The sequence below is a fragment of the Rana temporaria genome, chromosome 2 (assembly GCF_905171775.1).
Source record: "Rana temporaria chromosome 2, aRanTem1.1, whole genome shotgun sequence".
NCBI lineage: Eukaryota > Metazoa > Chordata > Amphibia > Anura > Ranidae > Rana > Rana temporaria.
The window spans coordinates 113,022,897-113,049,430 of NC_053490.1; the positions used below are offsets into that span (position 1 = coordinate 113,022,897).

General features: G+C 43.5%; 1 protein-coding gene across 5 annotated transcripts in view; it reads right to left on the reverse strand.

Moving 5' to 3' along the window:
- The window catches only part of HDAC7 (histone deacetylase 7), a 459,678-nt gene that overhangs the window by 80,927 nt on the left and 352,217 nt on the right, over nt 1–26,534 (reverse strand). The window contains exon 1 of one of the 5 annotated variants that reach the window (XM_040340779.1): nt 23,137–23,488. The exons of 3 other annotated variants lie outside the window; for them this stretch is intronic. In XM_040340779.1, coding sequence (XP_040196713.1) covers nt 23,137–23,179 — 43 coding nt within the window. In that variant the 5' untranslated portion in view covers nt 23,180–23,488. Of the gene's footprint in view, nt 1–23,063; nt 23,489–26,534 lie in introns of those variants that run through there. One more of the 5 variants, XM_040340781.1, reaches the window with a different exon arrangement.

A 26,534-nucleotide genomic window follows, 5' to 3' on the forward strand; every position in this document is an offset into this window, starting at 1 on the left:
GAAACTCGGTCGGAAGCTGAATTCTGCCGAGGAAACTGGTCGTGTGTACGGGGCCTGACATTGTATCATTTTTTTTTTAGATGAAAGGATGAACTTCGATCTGCAAATGAGGGCAGACTAAGCTTTTTTTCTGACATTTTTCTTACTAGAAAATTACTTGGAACTCCCAAACATTATATCCATTTCTTTTAGCAGAAGAAAATGGCGGTCATTGCAATATTTTATGTCATACTGTATTTATGCAGCGGTCTTTCACGTGCAATGTTGTGGTAAAAAATACACTTCAATGAAAAAAAAAACTAAACAGTAAAGTTAGCCCAATTTGTTTGTATAATGTGAAACATGTTACGCCGAGAATCGTGATCTTTATTCTAAGCAAAAAAATTGTGATTCTCATTTTATCCAAAATCGTGCAGCTTTAACTTAAGCAGTAAGTTATATTGTGCAACAAATACTCATTTTGTTTTAAAATAAACATGGGGAAGGTTGTGGAGAAGAAACAATCAAATTTGCCAGTAGGATAGATTTTGATTGATGGAAGTGAAGTTAACTGCTGGGATGGGAATCAAAAGTAGAAAAACATGAGATGGTGCGGTTTTAGATTTATTAAAACAAATTTGTAGTTTGTTCAGTCAAACAGGCAATGGGAAACAGTAATATAAATAAACATGCAATACAATGCTTTAAAAAGCAGATAAAGGGCCAACTTTATGGAAATATTCAGGCGTATGCGGCAACGGAATGCAAATGGAAACGATGACGAGTGGAATAAAATAAGAACCTAGCAAGTTATACATTGAGGACGGTCCACAATGGTGGCTTAGTGTGAAAACATACAGAAAGTAGAACCCCTTAAAAGCCCCCCACATGATCTCTTGCCAGCTCCAACTGTGGGTTCCGGCCCATTCAGCAGCTTGATCTGTACCGTTCACCACAATAGTAAACCCAGGACCATACTTCACATAGATCAGCCACATCTACTGAGGCTTCAGCTACAGTCCCTTCATCTTGGCCAAGCTTGGATGTGGCTGATCTATGTGGAGCACGGTCCTTTGCCTTTAGTAAATCAACCCCAATCTATCAACTGTGCGTGATGGAAGAAATCTGAGGCCCCATACACACGTCCGAGAAACTTCATGGGCAAAACACATCGTTTTGCTCGTCGAGATCCTTGTGAAGCCGCCGAGGATCTCGGCGAGCCAACTTTTCCCATTGACTAACGAGGAAATAGAATGTTCTCTTTTTGGCCCGACGAGATCCTCGTCGGTTTCCTTGGCGAAAAGTGTACACACGACCGGTTTTCTCGGCAGAATACTTCTCCCATCGAGTTTCTGGCTGAATTCTGCCGAGAAACTCGGTCCTGTGTACGGGGCCTGAAGAAAAAAAAGCCTGCCGAAGCTCTATTAGTCCTGAAACATTTTTTTCCCGAGCAATCAACATTCAGTTTACTCCACAAACGTAAATCCTGATCAGTTGGGTCACGCAGCAATATCAATTTCCCATTTGTTTTTTGCATGAAAGTGGGAAATTCGACTGCGTTTCACTACACAAGTTCAATGCCCTTGCATAGAACAGCTGCGTTAATGACCAGTTCACATAAGCCGACTGGCTATAGATCACGACCACAGGAATGAACGGCTTTTTGTAGTAAAAGGCCAGTCATTGAATCTAATTTCTCTTATAAAGTCTCCATAGATTTGGCCGGCCATAGAAAAGTCGAAAACCGAAAGCTCTGCTGATCGAAAAACGATTCAGCATGTTGGATCAGGCACTTTTCGATTGCGGCATTAAAAATTACGTTTCGCAGCTGGCACATTAATAATGCGAAAAACTAACGACTAAGAATTTTCGTTCGGTTTTCAACTCGTTTTGTTACCCCTTTTCCTCTTCATTAGAAAAATAGATCACCAATCATTTTATGTTAAAAGGTAGGAGGATAAATATAACTCATCTCTATTCATCTAAAAGGTTTGGGCCACCTGCCAGAAAAATCTCGATCAAGCGCCAATTGTTGACCCGTAGGAACTCCTAGGCAGGGTGAGCTGGTGATGGCTTGACTCCTACTTCACTCTAAGGTTGCACCTTGATCATGTTGAGATATCACTGTGGTTCTTTAATAGATTGGCCTCAGCCTGGAATTCCAAAGGGGTTATCGCTCACTACAAATATACTCTTTATTATGGCACCACAGGCAAATGGTTTTGCGGCCCGCGATAATTGGTTTACTTTTGTTCAATCTCAACACTTACACTTAAAAGTCCTGAATATAGTTTAAAGGCCGGACTTCTATTTGTTTTGCAGTATAGTCAATAATCTGCTATTTCAGGTGGAGCACGACCTGTGTGCACAGTGGAGACCATTCAAATCTGCACGTTAATTAAACAATCGACAACAGATACAGAGGTAAGAAGTCCTGATATCTACTTGATAATACACTTGGCTGGATAAAGGTGTGGCAGATGTTATTTAAAGAGGAGGTCCGGGAAAAAAAATTAAAAGCCAGCAGCTACACATACTGCAGCTGCTGGCTTTTAATAAATGGACAATTACCTGTCCTGCTGTCCCTCGATTTCGGCAGTAGGGTTCCCGGCGTGAAGCCGAAAGGCTACACTTCCGCCGCCATTGCGGGTAAGGGAACCCGGCAGTGTAGCCTTTCGGCTTCGCGCCGGGAACCCTACTGCACATGCGCGAGGCCCCGCTCCTCTCTCCTATTAGTCTGGCGGACAGGGGAGGAGGAGGGAGCCCCGCGGTGACGTCACTGCCGCGTCACATCGGCACATCACCGAAAGGTGCCAATAGTGGCACCGGAGGGGGGGGGGGATCCGATGAGCGGAATTTCAACTTTAGGGTAGAGCTCCGCTTTAAGAGCGTTTAACTGTACAGGCTACAAGGTTCACCTTTTTTTACAATGACATACATGTATACGTAGAAACAAACTTTTGGACTCGGTGTTACGGATCTGAATGCAATGCATGGGAAACCATGGTAAATGGACTGTAGTGTGTTCCAGAAAGGTTGAAAATGTACTAAAAAAAATGCATAGGTGTGAACCAGGCCTTATAGGTGGGGGCAGGGGCCATCTTTGTTACTGGAGTTTTCATTCTACGAGTTGTGAATGCAGCCTTACCTGATGGTGAACTGGACAAATTGAGAAGGTGAATCTCCATAATGGGGACACAGACAGCAAAACAAAACCTCACAGGGGTTCCAATTACCCTCCACACTATCCAAAACTAACAAAAAAATTAATAAAATGTATTGTAGTTGCACTTTAAGGCTGAATTTACACCTTCCTGCATATCCTCTTTGATGAGTTTTTGATTGCAATGTCAGCATGTTTATGCACTGCCAACATAGCTATCAATGGGATACTAAAGGTAAATCGACTGTGCACTTTGCAAAGTGCAGTTGTATTCTGCAAGTGCAGTTGCTCCAGAGCTTAGTAACTAAGGTAAAGCTTCAGTTTGCAAAGAATACCCCAACTACGTGCAAAGAAAATGATTAAAAACAACACTTTTGCTTGGACATGATTGGATGATGGAAGACAGTAGAGCTTCTGCTAATTTACTAACCACGTCCATACCGGGCCAATTCTGGCACTCCTCCCCTACATGCAATAATCATAATTTTTTTGCTAGAAAATTACTCAGAACCCTCAAACATTATATATATTTTTTTAGCAGACACCCTAGGGAATAAATCAACTTTTTATCTCACACAGTATTTGCGCAATAATTTTTCAAACGCCTTTTTTTTTTGGAAAAAAAATGGTTACATGCATTAACCTCCCTGGCGGTATGATTCTTTCAGAAAAAACATGCTAAAAGCGGTACCATTATTTGCAAGGAAATTTGGCGTTTTATATTGTAGGTCTGTAATTTTTAGAAATAACTCACTTAAATCTGACCAAACAAGATTCTAATAGGCATCCCGTGTATTACATTTTTTTAAAAACAAAATTATAAATTATAATATAATAAATAATTATAAATAATTATAACAAATAATAATATAATTATAATAAAAATTATTCAATAATGTAATCAAATCAAAATCACTGAAATTTGCTCAGTTGCAGAATTGTCGCTGTCATTACTTTTATTTTTTTATGACGAATTTCCCCACAAATCGCTATCGCACAATTCTGCAAGTGATTATAATTTATTATCGCTGTTTTTTAGCTGATCTAAAACTATTTTTGACATAAAGGGACACTTTTGGTTGCTATGGACAATCTACAGTTTGCAGGGAGAAAAAAAGGTTTTTATTATATAAAATGACATGCAGGACACTGGGCAGACCACTAGGGACAGGGGGGGTGTGTTTTTTTTACATACAGTACTGTAATCTATAAGATTACAGTATACTGTGTGTATAGTGTTTGTTTACGTTTTTGAATTTGGCGCCGTTCTCCGTCCCCGTGCGTCGTAACGTCGCAGGGAACGGAGATCGGCGTCACACGGAGGCACTATGTGAATCGAGCGAGGTCCCGCTCGCTCACACAGCGCGGTGGCATCGCTGGATCCAGGGACAAGGTAAGTAAAAAGTGCCTGTGGATCTAGCGAGGCAAGCCCGAGACTGACTCGGGGTTACCGATAGTAGCAAGAAAATCTAACCCCGTGTCAGTCTCGGGAACACCGCCAGGGAGGTTAAAAAACAACAAAACAGTAAAGTTAGCCGAATTTGTTTGTATAATGTGAAAGATGATGTTACGCCGAGTAGATACCCAACATGTTGTGCTTTAAAATGGCACAGTAACTTTGTTACGTAAAAAATCTCCATAGGCGACGCTTGAATTTTTTTTAAAGGTTACCAGTTTAGAGAGGAGGTCTAGTGCTAGAATTGTTGCATGTGCTCTAACGCACGCGGCGATACCTCACATGTGTGGTTTCAACGGCGTTTAAATATGTGGGCAGGACTTATGTGTGTGTTCTCTTCTGAACGTGAGCTACCGGGGACAGGGGCGTTTAAAAAAAAAAATGTACATTTTATTTTACTTTTATTTATACACTTTAAAAAAAAAAATTGATCACTTTTATTCCTATTACAAGGAATGTAAACATCCCTTGTAATAGGAATCTATTGTGACAGGTCCTCTTTATGGAAAGAAGCGGGGTCAATAAGACCCCGCATCTCTCCTCCAGGCTGGAAAGCATTAGATGGGGAAAAAAATTCACAGATGTCATGCTGACAGCCGCAATCTTAGCTTTGTTTATTTCCGGGTACCCGGGTGTGATGTCATAACGTCGTGTCCGGGCCTCCGACGGTCATAGAGATGGCCGGTAACCATCTGGTCACCGGTCATCTCTATGGTCCTCATACAGGGAAACTGTACTTTGCAAACGGTACAGTCTATTTGCCTTTAGTAAATCAACTGCAATATGTCATTGACATAAATAAGCCTTAAAAGCATGCAGACACATAAAAAAAACTTTTTTTTTTTTTGAACTTTTCTGGTTAATCCAAGTTGTACAGATATAAACTAGCACCATTTACATTGGCTTACCCCTACATGTTCTAACATGGACTAAAACATAGGCGTGAATGGGCTCTAAAGCATAAGTGCGCTTATTACAGATATTACCCAAATGACCTCCCCCTGCCCCCGCAATAATATTCCTTAAAGCTGGCCATACCTCTGATGTTCATAAATATAATTATTCGTCTGTACTCCCTGAAAAACTACTATTACACAGGGATATAAATAGGAACAGATTATAATGGCAGTCCCTGTCAGCTCCCTGGCTCACATGATGGCAAACTACCATTGAAAAAAAGACGCCGTTATTGAGGATTTCATAACTGAAGCACGGGAGGCCCTTTGGACAGTGGGTTTAATTTACTAAAGGCAAATAGACTGTGCACTTTGGAAAGTGCAGTTGCACTCAGCAAGTGCAATTGCTCCAGAGCTTAGTAAATGAGCAGAAGCAATGCTGACTTCCATCATCCAATCATGTGCAAGCAAACATGCTGTTTTTTTTTCCTTGCACATGATTGGGTATTCTTTGTAAAGTGAAGCTTTACCTCATTTACTAAGCTGTGGAGCAACTGCACTTGCAAAGTGCACAGTCCATTTGCCTTTAGTAAATCAACCCCAATGTCTTTAGAAAAATCAACTTATATCTTTTAAGGGGATATGTAGTTCTTTAATCAAACACGAAAATTGTAATCAGTAACAGCCCTAAAAATAATCATATAAAAACACTTGCTTGCTGTGCTCTTGGCTCCTGCTCACAATAACGAGCAAAGGATTGGGGTCAGAAAATCAACAACGTTTTCGAATTTTAAGAAAAAGAAAAAAGTTTACAGCTCATTTTGGCAGTTACCTTTTCAAGAATTGCAACACGATTTGTTTTAATTAGTGCTTAAACTAATATGACTATTTTGTTCCAAGAAAGGTCTGAAGCTTGCTGTGTAATTAAAAATCTCATCCAACTCATTTAATAAAGCAAACAGCAAAAGTACAACCAATCAGAATTCAGCGTCTGCTGACCTGGTTACAGTAAACACGTCTACTAGTCTATTCTGCACATAACTACTGTCCTCTGATCTGTGTGATTAACTCCTATAGACCATTAGCATCACATTTTAATACCATCTAATGAACATGTAGCCACAGGGCATTTCTAAACATAGCAACAACACTAGATGCCCAGATAGCTGTAGACTGGCATCCTGTAGTAGGAAAGGGAACAAGACTCGCTATGACAGTCGTCTGTCTACAGGATGGAAACAGAACAGAAGACAAGAGCTGAAGGACCAGTATTTCCTCATTCGTACATTGTCTGGTCAAAACAATTTGAAGACACGTGGATAATTTGTCAGAAGAAAAGTCATGGGCGTTGGAGCCCAGACGGTGGGTGGAGGGGGGTTTAAGGTGCGCCTGGAATTAAATGATGAGGAAACTAGATCATTTCCACATAAAAGGACAGAAACAGGGCGTCTGTAATCCTATAAAGACATTTCAAAACCAGGTTACCTTTGGGATACCTCTTCCTAATGGCGTTCTATAAGGGGATGCAGTACAACTTACAAGACTCAACAGGTTCTCCGTAGTTCTAGTATGTGCTGGTCTCCATGGCTTTGTATTATTTATCCAAAATTATGAAATAAGAAAACTTTACACGACTTTGTTGAAAACGTCTGCAGTATGTAATAAAGATTTAGACCCCTTTTACACTGGGGCGGTTTTCAGGCGCTATTGCGCTAAAAATAGTGCCTGCAAACCGACCTGAAACAGCAGCTGCTGTTTCTCCAGTGTGAAAGCCGCAGGAGCGGTGCGCCAGCAGGACGGGGAAAAAAGTCCTGCTAGCCGAATCTTTGGAACGGTGAAGGAGCTCCTTCCCATTGAAAGCAATGGGAAACCACGGCTATACCGCCAGCAATGCACCTCCGCAGATGCGCATTGCGGGTGGTATTAACCCTTTTTCGGCTGCTAGGGGGGGGGTAAAACCGCACCACTAGCAGCCAAATACTGCCGCAATACAGTAAAGCGCCGCTAAAAATAGCTGACTTTTAAGGCAGTTGTCCTCCACCCCCCTCAACAAATGCTCCTGAGATCTGCACAGTGATGCCCCAACAGCTGCCGTACAGCATTTGCAAGCAACCCATACCAACTGGTTGGGTCCTCTTCCGAGAGCACGTGTACCCTTCTCCGTCCCATGGATTGTCTGTAGTCCCCTGGATGTCCAGGGGCCACCATGAGTAAGGACCATTCAAAGAAATACATGGGGACACCGTAAGCGCAATAGGTTGCAGACATTGAGTTTTGCTTACGTCGCAGGGCTGTACAGTTGACAGAAGAAATGTGGGCTTTGGTGGAATTTGCTAATACGGAAATCAAATCATAGTGTCATTCTTAAAGCGTAGTTCCGGCCACAATTTCACTTTTTAAATATAAATACCTCTGTAATACACAAGCTTAATGTATTCTAGTAAAGTTAGTCTGTAAACTAAGGTCCGTTTTGTTAGGTTGTTACAGCATTTAGACACTTTATAAAATAGAAATTGACTGGGGCCATCTTAAGTGTGGGCATCATGAAGCCAGACTGTATGACTTCCTGGATTTCAGCCTTGCAGATCTCGCACATGCTCAGTGCTGCACAAGCAGTGTCAGATCAGGTTTCAGCACCTGTGCTGTCCAAGTCACATGATTCTTTGAGACTGGGGAGTGCACAGACTCCTGGAAAGTTACACCCACTACATTCCCAGGAGTCTGTGCGGTGTAGGTTAGGAAGCATTAAGCACCTAGGTGCAGGAAGTGGGAAGATTAACTATTCTGCCTAGCAACAACACTTTGAAGGCATCTAAAAAAAAAAATTCCATAAAGGACGAATGACATTTTTTTAAAACTACTGATGTAATGTTATATTTATGGGTGGAACTCCACTTTAAAGCCCAGCTATAGACAATGCTTTTTGTTTTTGACAGAATGGTTAAGCAATTGAATTTCTGCCAGCTTCTTACTGCAGAGGTTCTGATTGGATCTGGGATTGCTCCTAGTAGGGGCTTGCAGAGCTGTAATCTTTAGTTGAAGGAAAGCGATAACTTCGGTTAGGTTGTTCTCTCTCTCTAGCACAGGACAGCCTGCTTAGGCTTCTTGGAAAGAGTTCAGGAAAGATAAAGGATTAAGAGCACAACACTAACAGGATATAGAATCCAAAAGTATTCATTCCAACATAACAAGATGACTCCAAAATGTTAATTCAATTCTGCAGTGAAAATCTCCTGAAATACTAATAATTTCAGAAACTGGTACCACAGGTGTGCTGGGGAAAGAAAGTGTCACTTTACAACCTAAAACCTACATTCTGTGCTCATTGGTCACGTTGTTTGAGACATCTTCTATGCAATATTGAACCACACTAAGGGATTTATGCTACCAATAGAGACCCCAGGCTGGGATATCAACCATATGCGCATACTGATCTCCTATAATTAGAGATCACATCCATCTGGTAAGCGGCAGTGTTATTGTTTGTTGGAGGCACTATCCTGTCAGCACTTTTTCCTGGACTATTGGATTTGTTGAACACTGGGGATATTTAATGGTATTCCTAAGTATTTTTTTGGTTTGTTCACATGGACTGGTATTTATTCACATGATAATTTTCAGGTTTCTACCTAATTTAGGAATTAACCCCTTCTTGTTATCCTATTGAGGTCTCACAGACCTATTTACAGATATCGTTTTTTTCACTCAGTCAGTGTTTCATAATTTTAATTGATCTTTATCTAGCACTTCATTGTCACTAGTGTCACATGTTAGCCTACAACAGCGCAGCTCTTCCTTTGACCAAATCACTACATGTGCCACACAAAAAGAAGCAGGAGCTTCTTTTGAACGACAGCGGCACGTGTCGCCATTCGCCGTGATTTATCGTGCAACATCCGCAGCAAAGTCACAGCGCAATTGAGCTGCCATTAGGATGTAATAGCATCGCATGAGAGTCCCCTGATTTGCAATCGCGGGCAGAATTGCAGCAATTCTGCCTGCGATTCCAATCACTCAGGTGTAAACTAGAGCTGCACGATTAATCGTAAATTAATCGCGTTCTCGATTCATCCAGCCACCGCCATCTCCGGCCTGGATTACCTCGATTTTTTTATTTTTCGGGTCTCCACCGGGATGTACGTCAGCAGCCAGGACCGACGTCATTCAGCAGAGAGCGTGTCTCCCTCAGGCAGCCCAATCCCTCCTGTGCAGTAAGCGAGTGACCTCAATCCCTGGGTGTGTCCTCCCCTCAGGCCGCCCTATCACTTGTGTACAGTGGAGGGGTGGGCGCTCACGTGCATAATGATGATGTCATCCTTGGCAGGGCACTCAGGGATTGCTCGGAAGCCGTAACGGAGAGCCCAGCCGGCCGTAAGGATGAAAGGGGTGTCGGCCTGTGTGTGGAAGGGAGCTCGGTCTAGCAGATGTGTGGTGAGCAGACAGCCGACATTCAGGACGAGCCGGAACGGAGTCCATAAGATTGACATGTACCTGAACGCGGCACTGGACTTGTATAAACATACATACATACACACACATACATATACACACACACACACACACGCATACAGAAGAATTGTAACCCTTCCCTACTCTAGAGGAATATACCAAGTCCACTACTTACAAATAAATTATGTTCCAGGAGCTTGTTCATAAGTCCAACCTGTTTGTAAGTCCAACAAAGATCAGCGCTTACAGACATTGTCTGAGAGTGCTGATCAGTGTGAGGTGGAGGAGCCCCCCCTGTCAAAACAGTACAGCGGGGGAGATCGCCGCACTGACATAGCTTGTGTTAGTATGGCGATCTGTCATTTGCAAACACATGTCACATCTTTGAAGGTTTGCAAGTTAAACATTCGTATGTAGGAGACTTACTGTACCTACTTTATTTCTGCACCCCCCTTCTGCCTCTCACAATATCAGGGAGTCCTTAATATCCTTCACCTACAACGCAGGGTGGCTAAACTGGCAAAGAAAAGGAGTTTATAGGTGACTTGAGTGCAGTTTTAAAGGAGAAGTTGGGCCAAGCTCTTTTTAAATCAACTAAGGCCTTGTACACACGACCGAGAAACTCGACGGGCGAAACACATAGTTTTGCTCGTCGAGTTCCTTGTGAAGCCGTTGAGAAACTTGACAAGCCAATTTTCCCCATTCCCGTCAAGGAAATAGAGAACATGCTCTCTTTTTGGCTAGTCGAGTTTCTCGACAGTTTCCTCGACGAAAGTGTACACACGATCGGTTTCCTCGGCAAAAAAATATCTCCCAGCAAGTTTCTTGCTGTTTTTTTGCCGAGGAACTCGGTCGTGTGTACGGGGCCTTAGAGGCAGCATGGGACCGATGCTGCATCCACCTAGGGGAGTAGGATTGTTTTTATTTTGACATCCCACACTTCTCTTTTAATACAAACAATACACTTACATGCCTCAAACAGTAATAACCATATGGAAGGGCTGCAGGTGTCTGCATCTCCTTCTCAATGTGCCATTGCTGTCAATAGTTGAGCATAGTTTGGCTTCTATGGACTCCCAAAGAACATAAAGCAATGAATGCAGCCAAGGACACAAACTAATTCTGAAGTCTGGTTTAAGACAGCAGCTAATTTGCATGTTCGTAATCCTAGAAACTGCAACAAAACTGTTATTAAGTTATATTTGGATATCTAAGGCGCTCCGTCATTAGCCACTATAGAAAAGTTTTTGTTTAGACCGCAGTTATTTTTGTTTGTGAATGTAACACTCAGAATTCTTTGAATACTTACTTTTCTAAAGCATAGTCATGTGCGTCATTACAGTCACTGTGTTTATGCTCCATATATACTGGTATGCAACAAAAATAAACAACGTATGGTGGAATAGGCCTATTTATATGGTGTAGTAGCTATGTGCAGAACCTCTAAAGCAGTGGGAACAGTACTTGGGCTCATGACTCTTATGTGGTATGGTGGATCTATATGGAGTAATGAAAAGGTATCTGCACCCAATCCTAATTAATCTCTTGTTTTTGCAAAGGTAAGAAAAGGATAATGACATTTTGCTATATAGTCACACTCTCTCTATTTTCAGCCATCTCATTTAATGAATATTGTCCCTTTTAAAGATTTCACCTTTGAATTAAATATAACCACTTGACCACAATTCATTTTATAAAATATATATATATATATATATATAGCATCATAAGGTGTCGGAATGCAGTGCTGGCACACCCCACAATATTTCCCATGAAAATTCACAGTCTCTGCTTGCCAAGCCTTAGGTGACAGTGTTGGGGCCAGAATCCTCACTCAGGAAGTCCCAGGGTTTCTCTGGGCAGCAGCAGGTACATGATTAGGCACCTCATCACATCCAATACTGTGCCATCATCTTAGGTTGTTGGTTCCTAATACAGGTTTAGTTTACATAGATTTGTTAACCACGCCTTCTTCTAACAACCCACTACACAGCAAGACCTATGTTGGAAGAAGGGCCAACAACGAGAACCAATCAGGGCTTGCTGCATTGTGCTGTCAAACAGAAAACAGAGTCAAACTCAACAGTAGTAGTGATGCTTCATTATCCAAATCACTGATAAAGGTAAGGTTTGGTGACCGAGCCGTATTGCTTAACTCCAGTGAAAAAGAAAAATCACTGTTTGAGAGGTGTATTGGAATTAAATATTTTGCATGGCAAGGCTGCTTAACATGCATATATTTCATCTACATATTACCTGACAGCATGACATGGCACTTCCTGTTGGCTCTCCAGAAGAAGGGTCCTCTCATGATTCAGAAGAGAAGCGATTTAGTGAACTGTAGGGGACCTTCAGTCCTGGGCACATCTGCACCACTGGATTAACGGTTCTCCTCAAATTACAGTGCCAAGGGGCCTGGATGGGGGACTTTGGTCAGTATAGTGCAGTGCCTGGATGGGGGACTTTGGTCAGTATAGTGCAGTGCCTGGATGGGGGACTTTGGTCAGTATAGTGCAGTGCCTGGATGGGGGACTTTGGTCAGTATAGTGCAGTGCCTGGATGGGGGACTTTGGTCAGTATAGTGCAGTGCTGAAAGGCCTGGATGGGGGCCTTAGGTCAGTATAAAACTTGCTTTAGCAGGTAAGAAAAGTAGAAAACCTTGCAGCAATAGTTAGGGGGGGGGGGTGGTGGAGAGGGGTAAAGGCATATTTTGTCTAGAATGGGGCTTTAAAGGGTCTTTCCACTCAGTACAGTACAGACTGTATCAAAGTGAATGATCAGCTTTTATCTCTCTCCCATGTTTCCAGATCCTCTCACCATTGTATGGAAGTCTTAAGCCTCGTACACACGACCGAGGAACTCGACGGGCGAAACACATCGTTTTGCTCGTCGAGTTCCTTGTTAGGCTGTCGAGAAACTCGGCGAGCCAAATTTCTCCATTGCCGTCGAGGAAAAAGAAGACATGCTCTCTTTTTGGCTCTACGAGATCCTCGACAGTTTCCTCGTCGAAAAGTGTACACACGACTGGTTTCCTCTGCAAAAAAAAAAAACAGCAAGTTTCTTGCTGGTTTTTGCCGAAAAAACACGGTCATGTGTACGAGGCTTTAGTCACCTGGACAATGGCAACTAATTGAGTCCAGCAGCGGAAGAGAAGACTGTTTTGCGGTACAGACAACTGGTCACAGAGACATTTTCTAAACCCCCAAGGTCACTGGTTGTAACCTGTCAAATTGGCTTTCTTCAGATTCAACAGATGTACGCCAGTGTCACAATACAATGGGGTTGTTTTCCTTCCCTCTTAGATTGTAAGTTCTAAGGACCAGGGCCCCGTGATTCCTACTGTATTAAAGTGTATTGTATTTGTACTGTCTACCCTCAAGTTGTAAAGCACTGCTTAAACGGTTGGCGCTATATAAATCCTGTATAATAATTTACTAAAACTGGGTGCAATATCTGGTGCAGCTCTGCACGGTAGCCAATCAACTTCAGCTTGTTCAATTAAAGCGGGAGTTCACCCATAAAACAATTTTTTTAAAGAATTCCCATTAGATGGATGCTCATTTTGTCTAGGGGAATCGGCTAGTTGTTTTAAAATATGAGCTGTACTTACCGTTTTCGAGATGCATCTTCTCCGTCGCTTCCGGGTATGGATCTTGGGGAGCGGGCGTTCCTTCTTGGTTGACAGTCTTCCGAGAGGCTTCCGACAGTCGCATCCATCGCGTCACTAGCCGAAAGAAGCCGAACGTCGGTGCGGCTCTATACTGCGCCTGTGCACAGACGTTCGGCTTCTTTCGGGAAATCGTGACGCGATGGATGCGACCGTCGGAAGCCTCTCGGAAGACTGTCAATCAAAATAGGAACGCCCAGTCCCGCAGCCCATACCCAGAAAGCGGCGGAGAAGATGCATCTCGTAAACGGTAAGTACAGCTCATATTTTAAAACTAGCCGATTCCCCTAGACAAAACGAGCATCCATCGAAGGGGAAAAAGTGTTATGTACGGGTGAACCCCCGCTTTAAGCTTTGGCAATAAAGCCTGGAAGCTGATTGGTTCCTATGCAGAGATGCACCAGAATTTGCACTCTCCTGTTTTAGAAAATCATCCTCAATGTCTATGAAATTACCACAAGTAGTAGTATGGCCGGCCTGCCCTTGTGGTAAAGAGGTGATACACAGGGTGCAGAACACCAACTTGCAGCAGAGGCCAGCCCCCCCCCCTTTTTTTTTTTCTTTTTAATTTGTCTACCCCCCACCTTTAACAACTCACGGCAAGGGGCACATCCCCCCGTTTTTTTTTATATCTGACTTTAGCAACTCGTGGCAGGAGAGAGAAGACTTGACTTTGTTTTGTTCGTCGTGTGGTTCTCTGCTCTAGGGGGGCCCTGCCTAAAGCTGCGTAAGGCTGCCCTGACAGGGTGTGATGAAGCAGAAGCAATCCCATTCTCTATTGTACGATAAGTTATAGAACGGGATGGCAGTGGTTCAGAAAACACCTTGGGCTATAAAAAGAGTAAAAAGATTTCTTCACCTTGTAGTGTAATCCAAAGAACATATTGCCTGTACCTAACAGACACAACTATTCAGTCCCCCATGGGATGTCTCCACCCTTAAAGAGCCAGAACTCAGGTATAAGGCTGGTAAAGCATGGGTAGTCAGATTATAAAATGAAGTGAAACCACGCTACTACTGGCCTGGTAGAAAGATGTGCACTGTTTCAGAGTATCAGAGAGGATGAATGAATCTGTAGGGTTCTGCAGAATGTAGGGTGGGGGTGGAAGAGAGCCTTGTGCATCTTGAATTCTATTTATGTGCATCCTGTCTACCCCCCTCCAGATCTGCTCAGATTTCCTCTAGTGGTATCAATAGCAGAGAAGCTCACATACAAATAACCAGTTTGGCCTCTGCATTACTTCCTTTAACTGCTTCAGAACTGAAAGACGAGAAAGAAAACATTAAGTAGAACGCACTTCTCGTACCCCGGGGACTACAATAGGTCATGGCGTGAACCTGAATATAAGAACAAAAATAAATACAGTCGTACTCTCTCCCCCACCCCGCCTCACGATGACTGCACAGCAAGAACAGTTATATGCTTAAAATTGTGCGTCTAAATCTTCCTGAAGATGGAAAAACCATGGTCCTAACTGGAAAATAGTTTGTTGGAAATCTTCTACTGAAATGAGGGAACACAACGGGGACGTGTTTACTGCGTTTACTCATTGGCCAACTTGCAGAGAAGCTTGCACTGGGTCCAAAGAGCACTGCGAGTTCAATGATGAGAAGAGACCTTTGGGCGACACAGAAGAAGCAAGACGGCGGTCCTCTGTTCACCAAGCAGATACAAGACTTTGGCAACAACTCGTACTGAGTCACGGTGCTTCGCTGTCATGTGACACACTGCAAGGCAAACCAGCCGCATATACTTATAGGAAGTGCCTCAAGACTTGCATAGAAAAAACATTTCTACATATGTGCTCATCTCTCAAAAAGTATTCATTTTATATATGTGCAATAAACTGAGGGTTGTATGATAGCTGATGAAAGTAAAGAATGGAAAAATAAATACAAGGAGGTTAAAGTGATTGTAATGCCGCGTACACACCATCACTTTATGTGATGAAAAAAAATGACGTTTTTAAAAACGTCACTTTAATTGACTGTGTGTGGGGGAAAACGTCGTTTTATGTCTTGTAAAAAACGACCAAAAAAAATTGAAGCATGCTTCAATTTTATGTGTCGTTTTTCAAAAGTGCACTTTTTACTTCACAGAAATTGACCGTGTGTAGCAAAAAACGTCGTTTTCTAAGACGTTTTTTCATCCACGCATGCCCAGAAGCTACTTATGAAGCAAGCTTCAATGGTAAAACGTGGTGGAACGTAACCTCACTTTGCAAGATCATTGTGAGAAAACGATGGTGTGTAGGCAACTTCGTCTTTGAAAATTGAAGTTTCAAAAACGTAATTTTTTACTTCACAGAAAGTGTCATTTTTTTTCATCACATAAAGTGATGGTGTGTATGCGGCATAAGAGCTGGTTCACACAGGAGCGACTCGTCAGGTGACTTAGTCGCCTGACAAGTCGCCCTCCGCTCTGTACTATGGAACCGTTCCTTCAAAATGACTTGCATTGACTTTAATACAGAAGTCATTTTGCATGTCGCCTCTGAAGTCGTGGGCAGATCGCCTTGACGAGTCACTCGGCAAGTCGTGCTGCCCCAGTGTGAACCGGCTCTAAAGGTTATTTAATTTTTTTAAATAACAAACATGTTATACTTACCGTATTTATCGGCGTATACTGCGCACTTTTTTGCCCTGAAAATCAGGGCAAAATCGTGGGTGCGCGGTATACACCGATACCCGCGCCGAGTTTTGAATACTGCGCCGACATATACCGAGCGCAGTACACTCGGGTATAGTCGGTCAGTCTCGGCTCCTTCCGCGCTCACGTCCTGGACGTACAGGACGTTAGCGCGAGAGTTGCCGAGCCTGCCCGACAATACACGAGTGTACTGCGCTCTGTATATGTCGGCGCAGTATTCAAACTCGGCGCGGGAAACGAGCGGGGAGGACATGGGACGCTGCAGCAGGAAGCCGGACCCGACGAAGAGGACACCCGAAGCCCGCAGACGGACCCCGGACCCGACGAAGAGGACACCCGAAGCCGCAGAAGGACGCCGGACCCGACGAAGAGGACACCCGAAGCCGCAGACGGACGCCGGACCCGACGAGGCCGCCGATGGACACCGCGCAAGACACCAAAACTGTAAGTACAAAAAAAACTTTTCCACAGGATTCGGGGCCACTTTAGGGGTGCGCGGTATACGCGGGAGCGCGTTATACCGCGATAAATACGGTACCTGCTCTGTGCAAGGGTTTTGCACAGAGCAGCCCCAATCCTCTTTTTTTTGTGTGCCCCAGCTGCACTCCTGGCTCCTCCTCTTCATCGGGTGCCCCCATGGAGAGCCGCTTTCCCTGGGGCACCCGTGCAGGCGTGCTCACGAACTCCCGCTGCTGTGTCCATCGACACAGACAGCAGGACTGGGCCCCGTCCCCCGCTCTCATGTCACTGGATTTTATCAACAGCAGCGGGAGCCAATGACTCCTGCTGCTATCAATCTATCCAATGAGGATGGAGACAGAGGCTGTAGCTGCTGGGCTCGTGCTCGTTGCTGGAACAGGCGGGTTCAGGTAAGAAAAAGAGGGGACTCTGCAGCACAAAAGGATTTTCATCTTAATGCATAGAATGAAAAACCTTGAGACTTTACAACCTCTTTAGGGAAGTACATTTTCCCATAAAGGGCAACAATGGAAACACAACAGAGGGTCTAGCACTCCATCCTAAACGTACAAAAATATTTTTATCTTGATTCACACACTAAGATTAGCATGTACTAAAATGTAAACCCGCCCAAAACTGATCATTCTATTATTAGTGGATGATGACTCACCCATGGCTTATTTTTCTCATGGAATCCAGTGATAAGAACTCTACTAGAATTTCTGGGGCTGCCCGCCTACTCAAACTTCTATTAGCATTCTTAATAGTTGAAAAATGTCAGCAGCATAACTTTTCTTGTATTTAGAGAGCTAAAAGTGTAACTGCACCTTGGTCCCACCCTCAGAGCCCACCTCCGACCCAGCACGGTATTGGCTGTAAGACCTTATTAACGCCACATACCTATCTGGGCCTGCGCTCTAAACTCTTATTTATTCCTAGGGAGAGCTCTGGAGTACAAGGTTGTACTCCGGACTTGCCGTCCAAAACACTGAAGCCTCGTACACACGACGGAGGAACTCGACGGGCGAAACACATCGTTTTCCTCGTCGAGTTCCTTGTTAGGCTGTCGAGGGACTCGACAAGGCAAGTTCCTCCATTCCCATCAAGGAAAAAGAAGACATGCTCTCTTTTTGGCTCGACGGGATCCTCAACAGTTTCCTCGTCGAAAAATGTACACACGACCGATTTCCTCGGCAAAAAAAAAAAATCCTAGCAAGTTTCCCAGAAACAAATCCCAGAAACTCGGTCGTGTGTACGAGACCTGAATGACAGTACGGGTGAGATTTTGACAAGCAGCTTGTGTGGTGCTGATGAGGCCGCATGGCCAATATCAGGCTAGAATTAGGGACAGGCAAATATAACATTGTAACGTAGGTACATATAGTGCTTTGAAAAAGTATTCATACCCCTTGAAATATTTCAAATGTTGTCATGTTACAACCAAAAACGCCAATGTGTTTTATTGGGTTTTTGTGTGATGGACCAACACAAAGTGGAACATAATTGTGAAGTGGAAGGAAAATTAGTTTTCACAATTTTTTACAAATAAATATGTGAAAAGTGTGACATGCATTTGTATTCAGCCCCCCTGAGTCGATACTTTGTAGAATCCCCTTTTTCTGCAATTACAGCTGTCTTTTTGGGTATGTCTCTACCAGCTTTGCACATCGAGAGTGAAATTCTTCTTAGCAAAATAGCTCAAGCTCTGTCAGATTGGATGGAGAGTGTGAACAGCAATTTTCAAATCTTGCCACAGATTCTCAATTGGATTTAGGTCTGGACTTTGACTGGGCCATTCTAACACATGAATATGCTTTGATCGAAACCATTCCATTGAAGCTCTGGCTGTATGTTTAGGGTCGTTGTCCTGCTGGAAGGTGACCCTCCATCCCAGTCTCAAGTCTTTTACAGATTTGAACAGGTTTTCTTCTAAGATTGCCCTGTATTTGGCTCAATCCATCTTCCCATCAACTTTGACGAGCTTCCCTGTCCCTGCTGAAGAAAGGATCCCCACAACATGATGCTGCCACCACCATGTTTCACGGTGGGGATGGTGTGTTCAGGGTAATGTGCAGTGTTAGTTTTCCTCCACACATAGCATTTTGCTTTTAAGCCAAAAAGTAAACTTTTGGTCTCATCTGACCAGAGCACCTTCTTCCACATGTTTGCTGTGTCCCCCACATGGCTTCTCACAAACTGAAAACAGACTTCTTATGGCTTTCTTTCAACAAAGACTTTCTTCTTGCCACTTTTCTATAAAGGCCAGATTTGTGGAGTGCACGACTGAGGCCGCGTACACACGGCCGAGAAACTCGATGGGCAAAACACATCGTTTTGCTCGTCGATTTCCTTGTTCGGCTATCAGAAAACTTGTCGAGCCAAATGTTCCCATTGCCCAAGAAGGAAATAGAGAACATGCTCTCGTTTTGGCTCGACGAGTTTCCCGACGGGTTTCTCGGCGAAAAGTGTACACACGACCGGTTTTCTCGGCAGAATACGTCTCCCATCGAGTTTCTTGCTGAATTCTGCCGAGAAAACCGGTCGTGTAGACAGAGTTGTCCTGTGGACAGTATACTCTCACCTGAGCTGTAGATCCTTGCAACTCCTCAAGGTTACCATGGGCCTCTTGGCTGCTACTCTGAATAATGCTCTCCTTGCCTGGCCTGTCAGTTTAGGTGAATGGCCATGTCTTGGTAGGTTTGCAGTTGTGCCATACGCTTTCCATTTTTGTATAATGGATTAAACAGTGCTCCGTGAAATGTTTAAAGCTTGGGATATTTTTTGATAACCCAACCCTGCTTTAAACTTCTCCACAGTTTCAGCCCCGACCTGTTCCTTGGCCTTCATGATGCTGTTTTTTCACTATGGTTCTCTAACAAACCCTGAGGGCTTCAAAAGAACAGCTGTACTTATATGGAGATTAAATTATACACAGGTGGACTCTTTTTACCAATTAGGCAACTTCTAAAGGGGTATCAGAGTAAAGGGGGCTGATTACTAATGAACGCCACACTTTTTAGATATTTATTTGTAAAATTGGTAAAAATTACGCAATTGTTTTTATTTTCAAAATACAATATGTCTGTGATGCCGAAGTTTAATTCAAAGATATCCATCTCTTCATTATTACGACACCCATGGCTTTCAGAGTAAACTATTGTGCCTACGCTGTGCTGCTGAAAGACACAAGGGCAGGGAGGGTGAGGTGAACATAGTTAGACAGGCAGAGGGCCAAATCTGTAAATGAATATGTTCAGTTCCATCTCACACAGCTAATCCTCATGTGCATTATTCTCCAAGTAAAATTTCCGGAAGGTCCTGAGCACATTCTGTGAGGGGGTTTCCATGTTCCTGGAAATAGTTGCTGGTAAATACCCACTGGAAGTTACATGCGTTGTGCCCGATGGTTACAGCTCTATGTCGCCGTAGTACTTGGCTGACTGGAATGTGGAAAATTCAGGCCCAAGAGGTCATAACAAGGTACATTCCCAGACTCGCGTTTCAGAGTAGTGGTTGTCATGGTATAGAACATCCAACCCTGTACTTACACTTGACACCATTCCTAGAAACTGTAGAATGTTGTACTGACCATAAAAATCTGAACGAGCGGTGTTAAAACACGTACATGCCAATATTACATAATATGGACTACACCGACTACGGTCATCCTACCATTATTCCTCCACACCTCAACATACAAATGGATTCAGTACTTCTTTGATATTGTTTCATACCTTTGTTTGTGGCACATAAATCAATATAATTCACAATCCTATAAGTTTAGTTCAATTGTGCTCAACTGCTTCCAAGGTAACCCAATGGAGTGGATTTATTAAAGGCAAGTAGGCTGTTTAATTTACAAGGGAATTTTTACTTAGCTTAAGGCCCCGTACACACGAGAGGATCCATCCGCTGGAATTGATCCGCGGACCGGCTCCAGCGGATAGATCCCCTGGTGTGTACAATCCAGGGGATCTGTTTCCGCGGATTTTTATCCCCGGGGATGGATTTCAAGCGGATAAAAATTTGAAGACATGCTTTAAAATCTATCCGCTTGAATCCATCCCAACGGATTGATCCGCTGGTCTGTACAGACTCACCGGATCAATCCGTCCGAATGGATCCCCCGCATGTGTCGTAATGATTCGACGCATGCGTGGAATTCCTTATATGACAGTGTCGCGCACGTCGCCACGTCATCATCGCGGCGACGGTGCGACACGTCATCGCGATGGGATTCCGGTGCGGATTTCGATCCGATGGTGAGTACACTCCATCGGATCCAAATCCGCGGAAATCCTCGAGAGGATTTATCCGTGGAAACGGTCCGGTGGACCGTATCCGCGGATAAATCCTCTCGTGTGTACTAGGCCTAAGCCCTGTACACACGGGCCAGAATCTCCTCAGGAAAAAAACCCTATTTTTTCCTGACGAGATTCTTGGCAAGAATCTCTTCCCGCCCGAGTGCATGCGCGGTCACTAGGAAGCTACCACGCATGCGTCAAAGTCATTTCGAGCATGCGTGGGTTTCCACGGCGACAGGCAAATACACACACTCTCGGGTTTCTCGACAGGAAAACTGCAGAGAATCTCACGACGAGAAAATAGAGAACATGTTGTCTATTTTTCTCATCTAGATTCTGGGCAGTTTTCTTGTTGAGGAACCTGAAAGCCTCGTACACACGCTCGGTATACTCGGCAAGAAAGCTCTGCCAGCAGTTTTCTTGCTGGTCCTTGCCGAGTAAACCGAGCGTGTGTACGAGGCTTTAGTGAATGAGGTGAAGCACTACCAACTACCACCATCCAGTCATGTGCAACCAAAACTTTTATTGCACATGATTGGGTATTATTAATATGATTATACAGGGTTTATATAGCGACAGCGGTTTGCACAAGGCTTCATCACATTCACTAAACTACAGGAAATGTATTTTGCAAAGTGCTTTTGGTAACCCAATATCCCAATATCCTAGTGTACATCATTCTAAGAACCCAATATACTTTTTAACAGAAGAATACAAAGGGGGTTCATTTACTAAAACTGGAGAGTGAAAAACTAGGCACGGTAGCCAGTTTCTAACTTCGGCTTGTTCAATTAAAGCGGAGGTTCACCCAAATAACATTTATATCAGACCAACTTCTTCATACTTCCAACATGTACAGTCCGCATTTTTTTATTTATTTTTTTACGCTGTACATACCGTATAATCTTTATTTGCAATCTGGCTTCCGGGTACTTCTCCCCGCGGGAGTAGGCGTTTCCAAGCTGAGGAGGAATGTCCTTTGGGAGGTCGCCCCAGATGATTGATGTCCTTTCAGAAAAAGTTCACCCCGGCGGATAAGGCCCCACCCCCGTATTGCGTAGGCGCGTCACGAGTCACTGCGTTTCCGAAAGAAGCCGAACATGAAGAAGCTCTATACGACTCGCAGCTCTGCATGTTCGGCTTCTTTCGGAAACGCTGTGACGCGCCTACGCAATACGGGGGGGCGGGACCTTATCGGCCGGGGGAAAACTTTTTCTGAAAGGACGTCAATCATCTGGGCGACCTCCCAGAGGACATTCCTCCTCAGCTCGGAAACGCCTACTCCCGCGGGGAGAAGTTCTCGGAAGCCAGATTGCAAATATAGATTATACGGTATGTACAGCGTAAAAAAAACAAAACAAAAACTGCGGACTGTACATGTTAGAAGTATAAAGAAGTTGGTCTGATATAGATGTTATTTGGGTGAACCTCCGCTTTAAGCTTTGAAAAAAAAACAACAACACACACACACCTGGAAGCCGATTGGTTTCTATGCACAACCACACCAGATTTTGCACTCTCCAGTTTTAATAAATCAACCTCAAAGTGTCAAGAAACTTGAACTGGGTGTCAGCATTTCAACACAAAGTGGACTTTCCTATCTGGTCCAGACTACATGCAATGTCATTATATACTTTACAGCTTTCTATTCATCATATTAAAACATTTAGCTTGTAAATCAGTTATCTACACTGAAAAGGAAATCTGAAAATAACATTCTGTCACAACATTCAATAAACTATCATACCAAAAACCATCTACAGTAATTACCTTCACATAATATCATACCGCACATTCTATTCTACAAATTCCCAAACAGAGCTAAATTCAGGCAATTGACTACAATTACAAGAAAAGTACAACAAGCAATATTTTTTGTTCATATGGAAGCACTTAAGTGACATATTTCTCCATCCTATGACATCAGCCACTCATAACACACTTGTATTTCATGAAAAGAAGAGCTTTGCTTGTCAGCCATTAGTGCCACTTAACAGAGGTCTATGACGTCCATTGTGGCCTTATGATCAGACATCCTACCTTACAGCCAGAAATACAATGTTTTCAGTAGCAGGTGCATAAGATATCCCAAACAGCAAATAAGACAAGTAACCTTGCAAATGGCAATGCATCCTTTTTCCTTCTCCTCCTCCCATCACAGCTGTGGATCTGATGTTTTTGAAAGACGCGTTCCCATGCTTTCATTATAGAGAGGTAACACCCACTGGAAAATGGGACATTGCCTTAGGCTCCTGTAATCACCCTACGCAGGGCCAGCCCGTGCCACTTCTCTGGCTAGACAAGCCTAGCAAGAAGAAAATCTGCCTGGCTTCTGCCTCTGTGAGGACACAACTCCGAATGAACTGCAGGCAAGAATCACGACTCTGAAAGGGATTCTGCAGTAAAACTTACAAAAAAATAAATCAGATCACGAGGGCCAATCCGCCTCCTGCAGGTAAAGTGCGAGACAGAAGGGACAATGCGGCAATGTGCACGCAAATATGCTGATGTTATAGCATGAGCAGCAATATAACTAAAGATGACCTACATGCTTTGCCTTTATTACTTAAGCCCTATTGAGTTCTTTCTCGTTCAACCCAGCGGGTTGACAGTTGCGGTCGGAGCCAATATACTAATGATCCAACATTAGTACAGCAATCTCCCCCTCTGAGCTGTTGTGTTCCGACAGGGGGACATCCCCCGCCTGAACTCTTTGATCAGCTCTCTACGTCATTGGCTGAGAGTACTGATTGGGAGCCAAATGTTGGCCGCTTTTGTTTTTCACCGACCACTGTCTCCTGACATTCGACCCCTGTGTACGGAGCTTTATGGAACAGACGATAGGGCTCATGCACACAGACATAGAAAATGCTACGTTCAGACCCACGCAGAATAAAATTGAAGGGTCTTTTCGTAGCAGTGTCAATGGCACATTGACACAGCTGTGCTTTGGTTCCCTTATACAAACAAATGGCAACCACCCCTACTTATCACAAGCCTTTGCTGCAAAGAGGCTAGTTATAAGTTGGGGTGATTGCAATTTGTTTGTATAGTTAGTAGGGGTGTCAAATTTAATCGCTGCATCGATGCATCGCGAATCTGGGAACTATTGAAGTAGAACTGAATTGCACCAATTAGGGTTCTTTAACATGTGTGACCATCTATGTATTATGTCTGCAGTCTCTGATCGTCTCCTGTACTATGCCCGCAGTCTCTGATCGTCTCCTGTACTATGCCCGCAGTCTCTGATCGTCTCCTGTACTATGCCCGCAGTCTCTGATCGTCTCCTGTACTATGCCCACAGTCTCTGATCGTCTCCTGTACTATGCCCGCAGTCTCTGATCGTCTCCTTTACCACGTGTCTGCAGTCTCTGATCATCTCCTTTAGTATTTTGGGGGGAGAGCCATGCGCACTCGCGCTGCAATCGTGATGCATCGCGGAATCGAATCGTGGACTTGATAATCGTAATCGCATCGAATCGTGAGACTGGTGAAGATGCGCAGCCCTAATAGTTAGTGAATTGGTGCGGGGGTGCACTGGATACCTTCATCTGCCATTATGCTTTTGCTGAGTGTCCAATGTGTCTATCTTTAAGGAGGGCTGGGCTCCCTCCAGGCATACCTGCCCATAATCAATCCATTTTTATATATGCGCTCCAACTTGGGAGACACTCTAAATTAAAGTTAGGACTGCAGTACACTAGGGTGCCGTGATGTGGCCGCTGCAGCTTAAGCATATATTTAAAAATGTGTGCATGTGAGGCATTTAACCTTGTTTTTAGCGTGAACTGTTGGGTTTGATGTAGCCGACTTGTAAGCGAGCTGCTTTGGTCCTTAGCATTTAGCTGCATCCACAGTCTGATTTTGAGTGTATTTACGCAGTAGACATGTAAACTTTTGCGCATTCATTTGCATGGGCAATACATAAATGGACATGGCCACCTGTACTGCCACCACTACTTAGTGAATTCAGGGCCAGGGGGAGATGTAAACAACGTGTATGCAGCAGCAGCGACAAAGATACAGAAAACCCTCGTCCTTCAGTCATTCTGTGCCCGTGCCGCCACCGCCTACACATTGTTGGTGTTTACATCTCTCACTGGCCCTGAACGGGTCATTCACTAGTCAGCAGTACAGAATGACCTCGGCCTTCCGTCATTCAGAATGGAGAGAGCAGAGCCAGAAAACTGTAGTTTTCATGATGGACAATTTATTTAATCAACCAGGTAACCCAAAAGGTACCTCAGTATGGTTCAAGAGTTGATTTTGAAGGGCTCATAATTAGAAACACCAAATTAATAATCTGAAGCAAAACTATTTAATACTCAGGAAAGGCCGTTTATCAGTTCTTTAGTTTTTTCATGTATTATATAAACCAATGCTTGGATACATCAATTCCAGTAAAACAAGGTGGTGTTCTTTATTTTCTTTCATGTGCCAATACTTCCATGAAACTAAAAGTATAGGATGCCCACCACAGGCTCCAAATATTATTTAATATAATCTCTTTATTAAAATAAAATATATGTCTAAAGTCCATGAATATAGCTGCTAAACACTGCCAAGCTATTTTCCGAGTGGCAGGCCCCAGCAGGAAATTGCCATAAAACAATCCTGCTTCTCATCTTCACTCTTGTTGCCTTTAAAGACCACAAATGTGATGTCCAGAGTCTGTCTTCATTACTTGGTAATTGTATTTTCAGAAACCATAAGATTAAGTAAAAGCCACACACCCATCATCATTATAACCATGCTTCCAGTATAAAAGCCTTTTATATAGTTTAGTTCCCACAGAAATCTCCAAAGGGGTGGAGACATCAGGTTAATTTAAGCCTCTGACTCACTTTGTATATAGTGATGATATTTTTGGTAGTATAGAGCTTGCGGGCTTCCATGTCATCCATCTGTGTTACTGTCAGACTTGTCTAAGTAGGAGTACCTCACTTGGAACAACATAATGAAGAGTAAAGTGTGTCATCAACACCCACCTATAGATGATCACAGTATTACCTTGGACATAAGTAGGTGGTCAGATCATGTATGCATTGGTTCGGGTAAGTACAAAGCCGTGTTCTCTTGTATTGCTGAGCATGCATGTCTGTGCTTTGCTGAAGGCCCCTTTGGCACCGTGTGGTATTATAATCTTCTCAAGGGAACCCAAACCTTTCCATCCAAGAACAATCAGCTTAGGGTGTCTAGTTGAACCCTACAGTTTCCCTTAATCCTCTGTCTATGTCTACCTGAAACCTGGTCAAGCTCTTTTGAAGGATCTGTAGTTTTAGGCATAACAGTTTGTTGCCAACGTTTTTGGCTTAAGCCGCGTACACACAGTCGGAATTTCCGATGGAAAAAGTCTGATGGGAGCTTTTCATTGGATATTCCAACCATGTGTATGCCCCATTGGACTTTTTCCATCTGAATTTCGGCATTAGAGAATGTGCTGCATTGCATTTTTTGGCTGTACTACTGTACTTGTAATACTACAGTTTAATTGTAATCGTCATTGGTGCC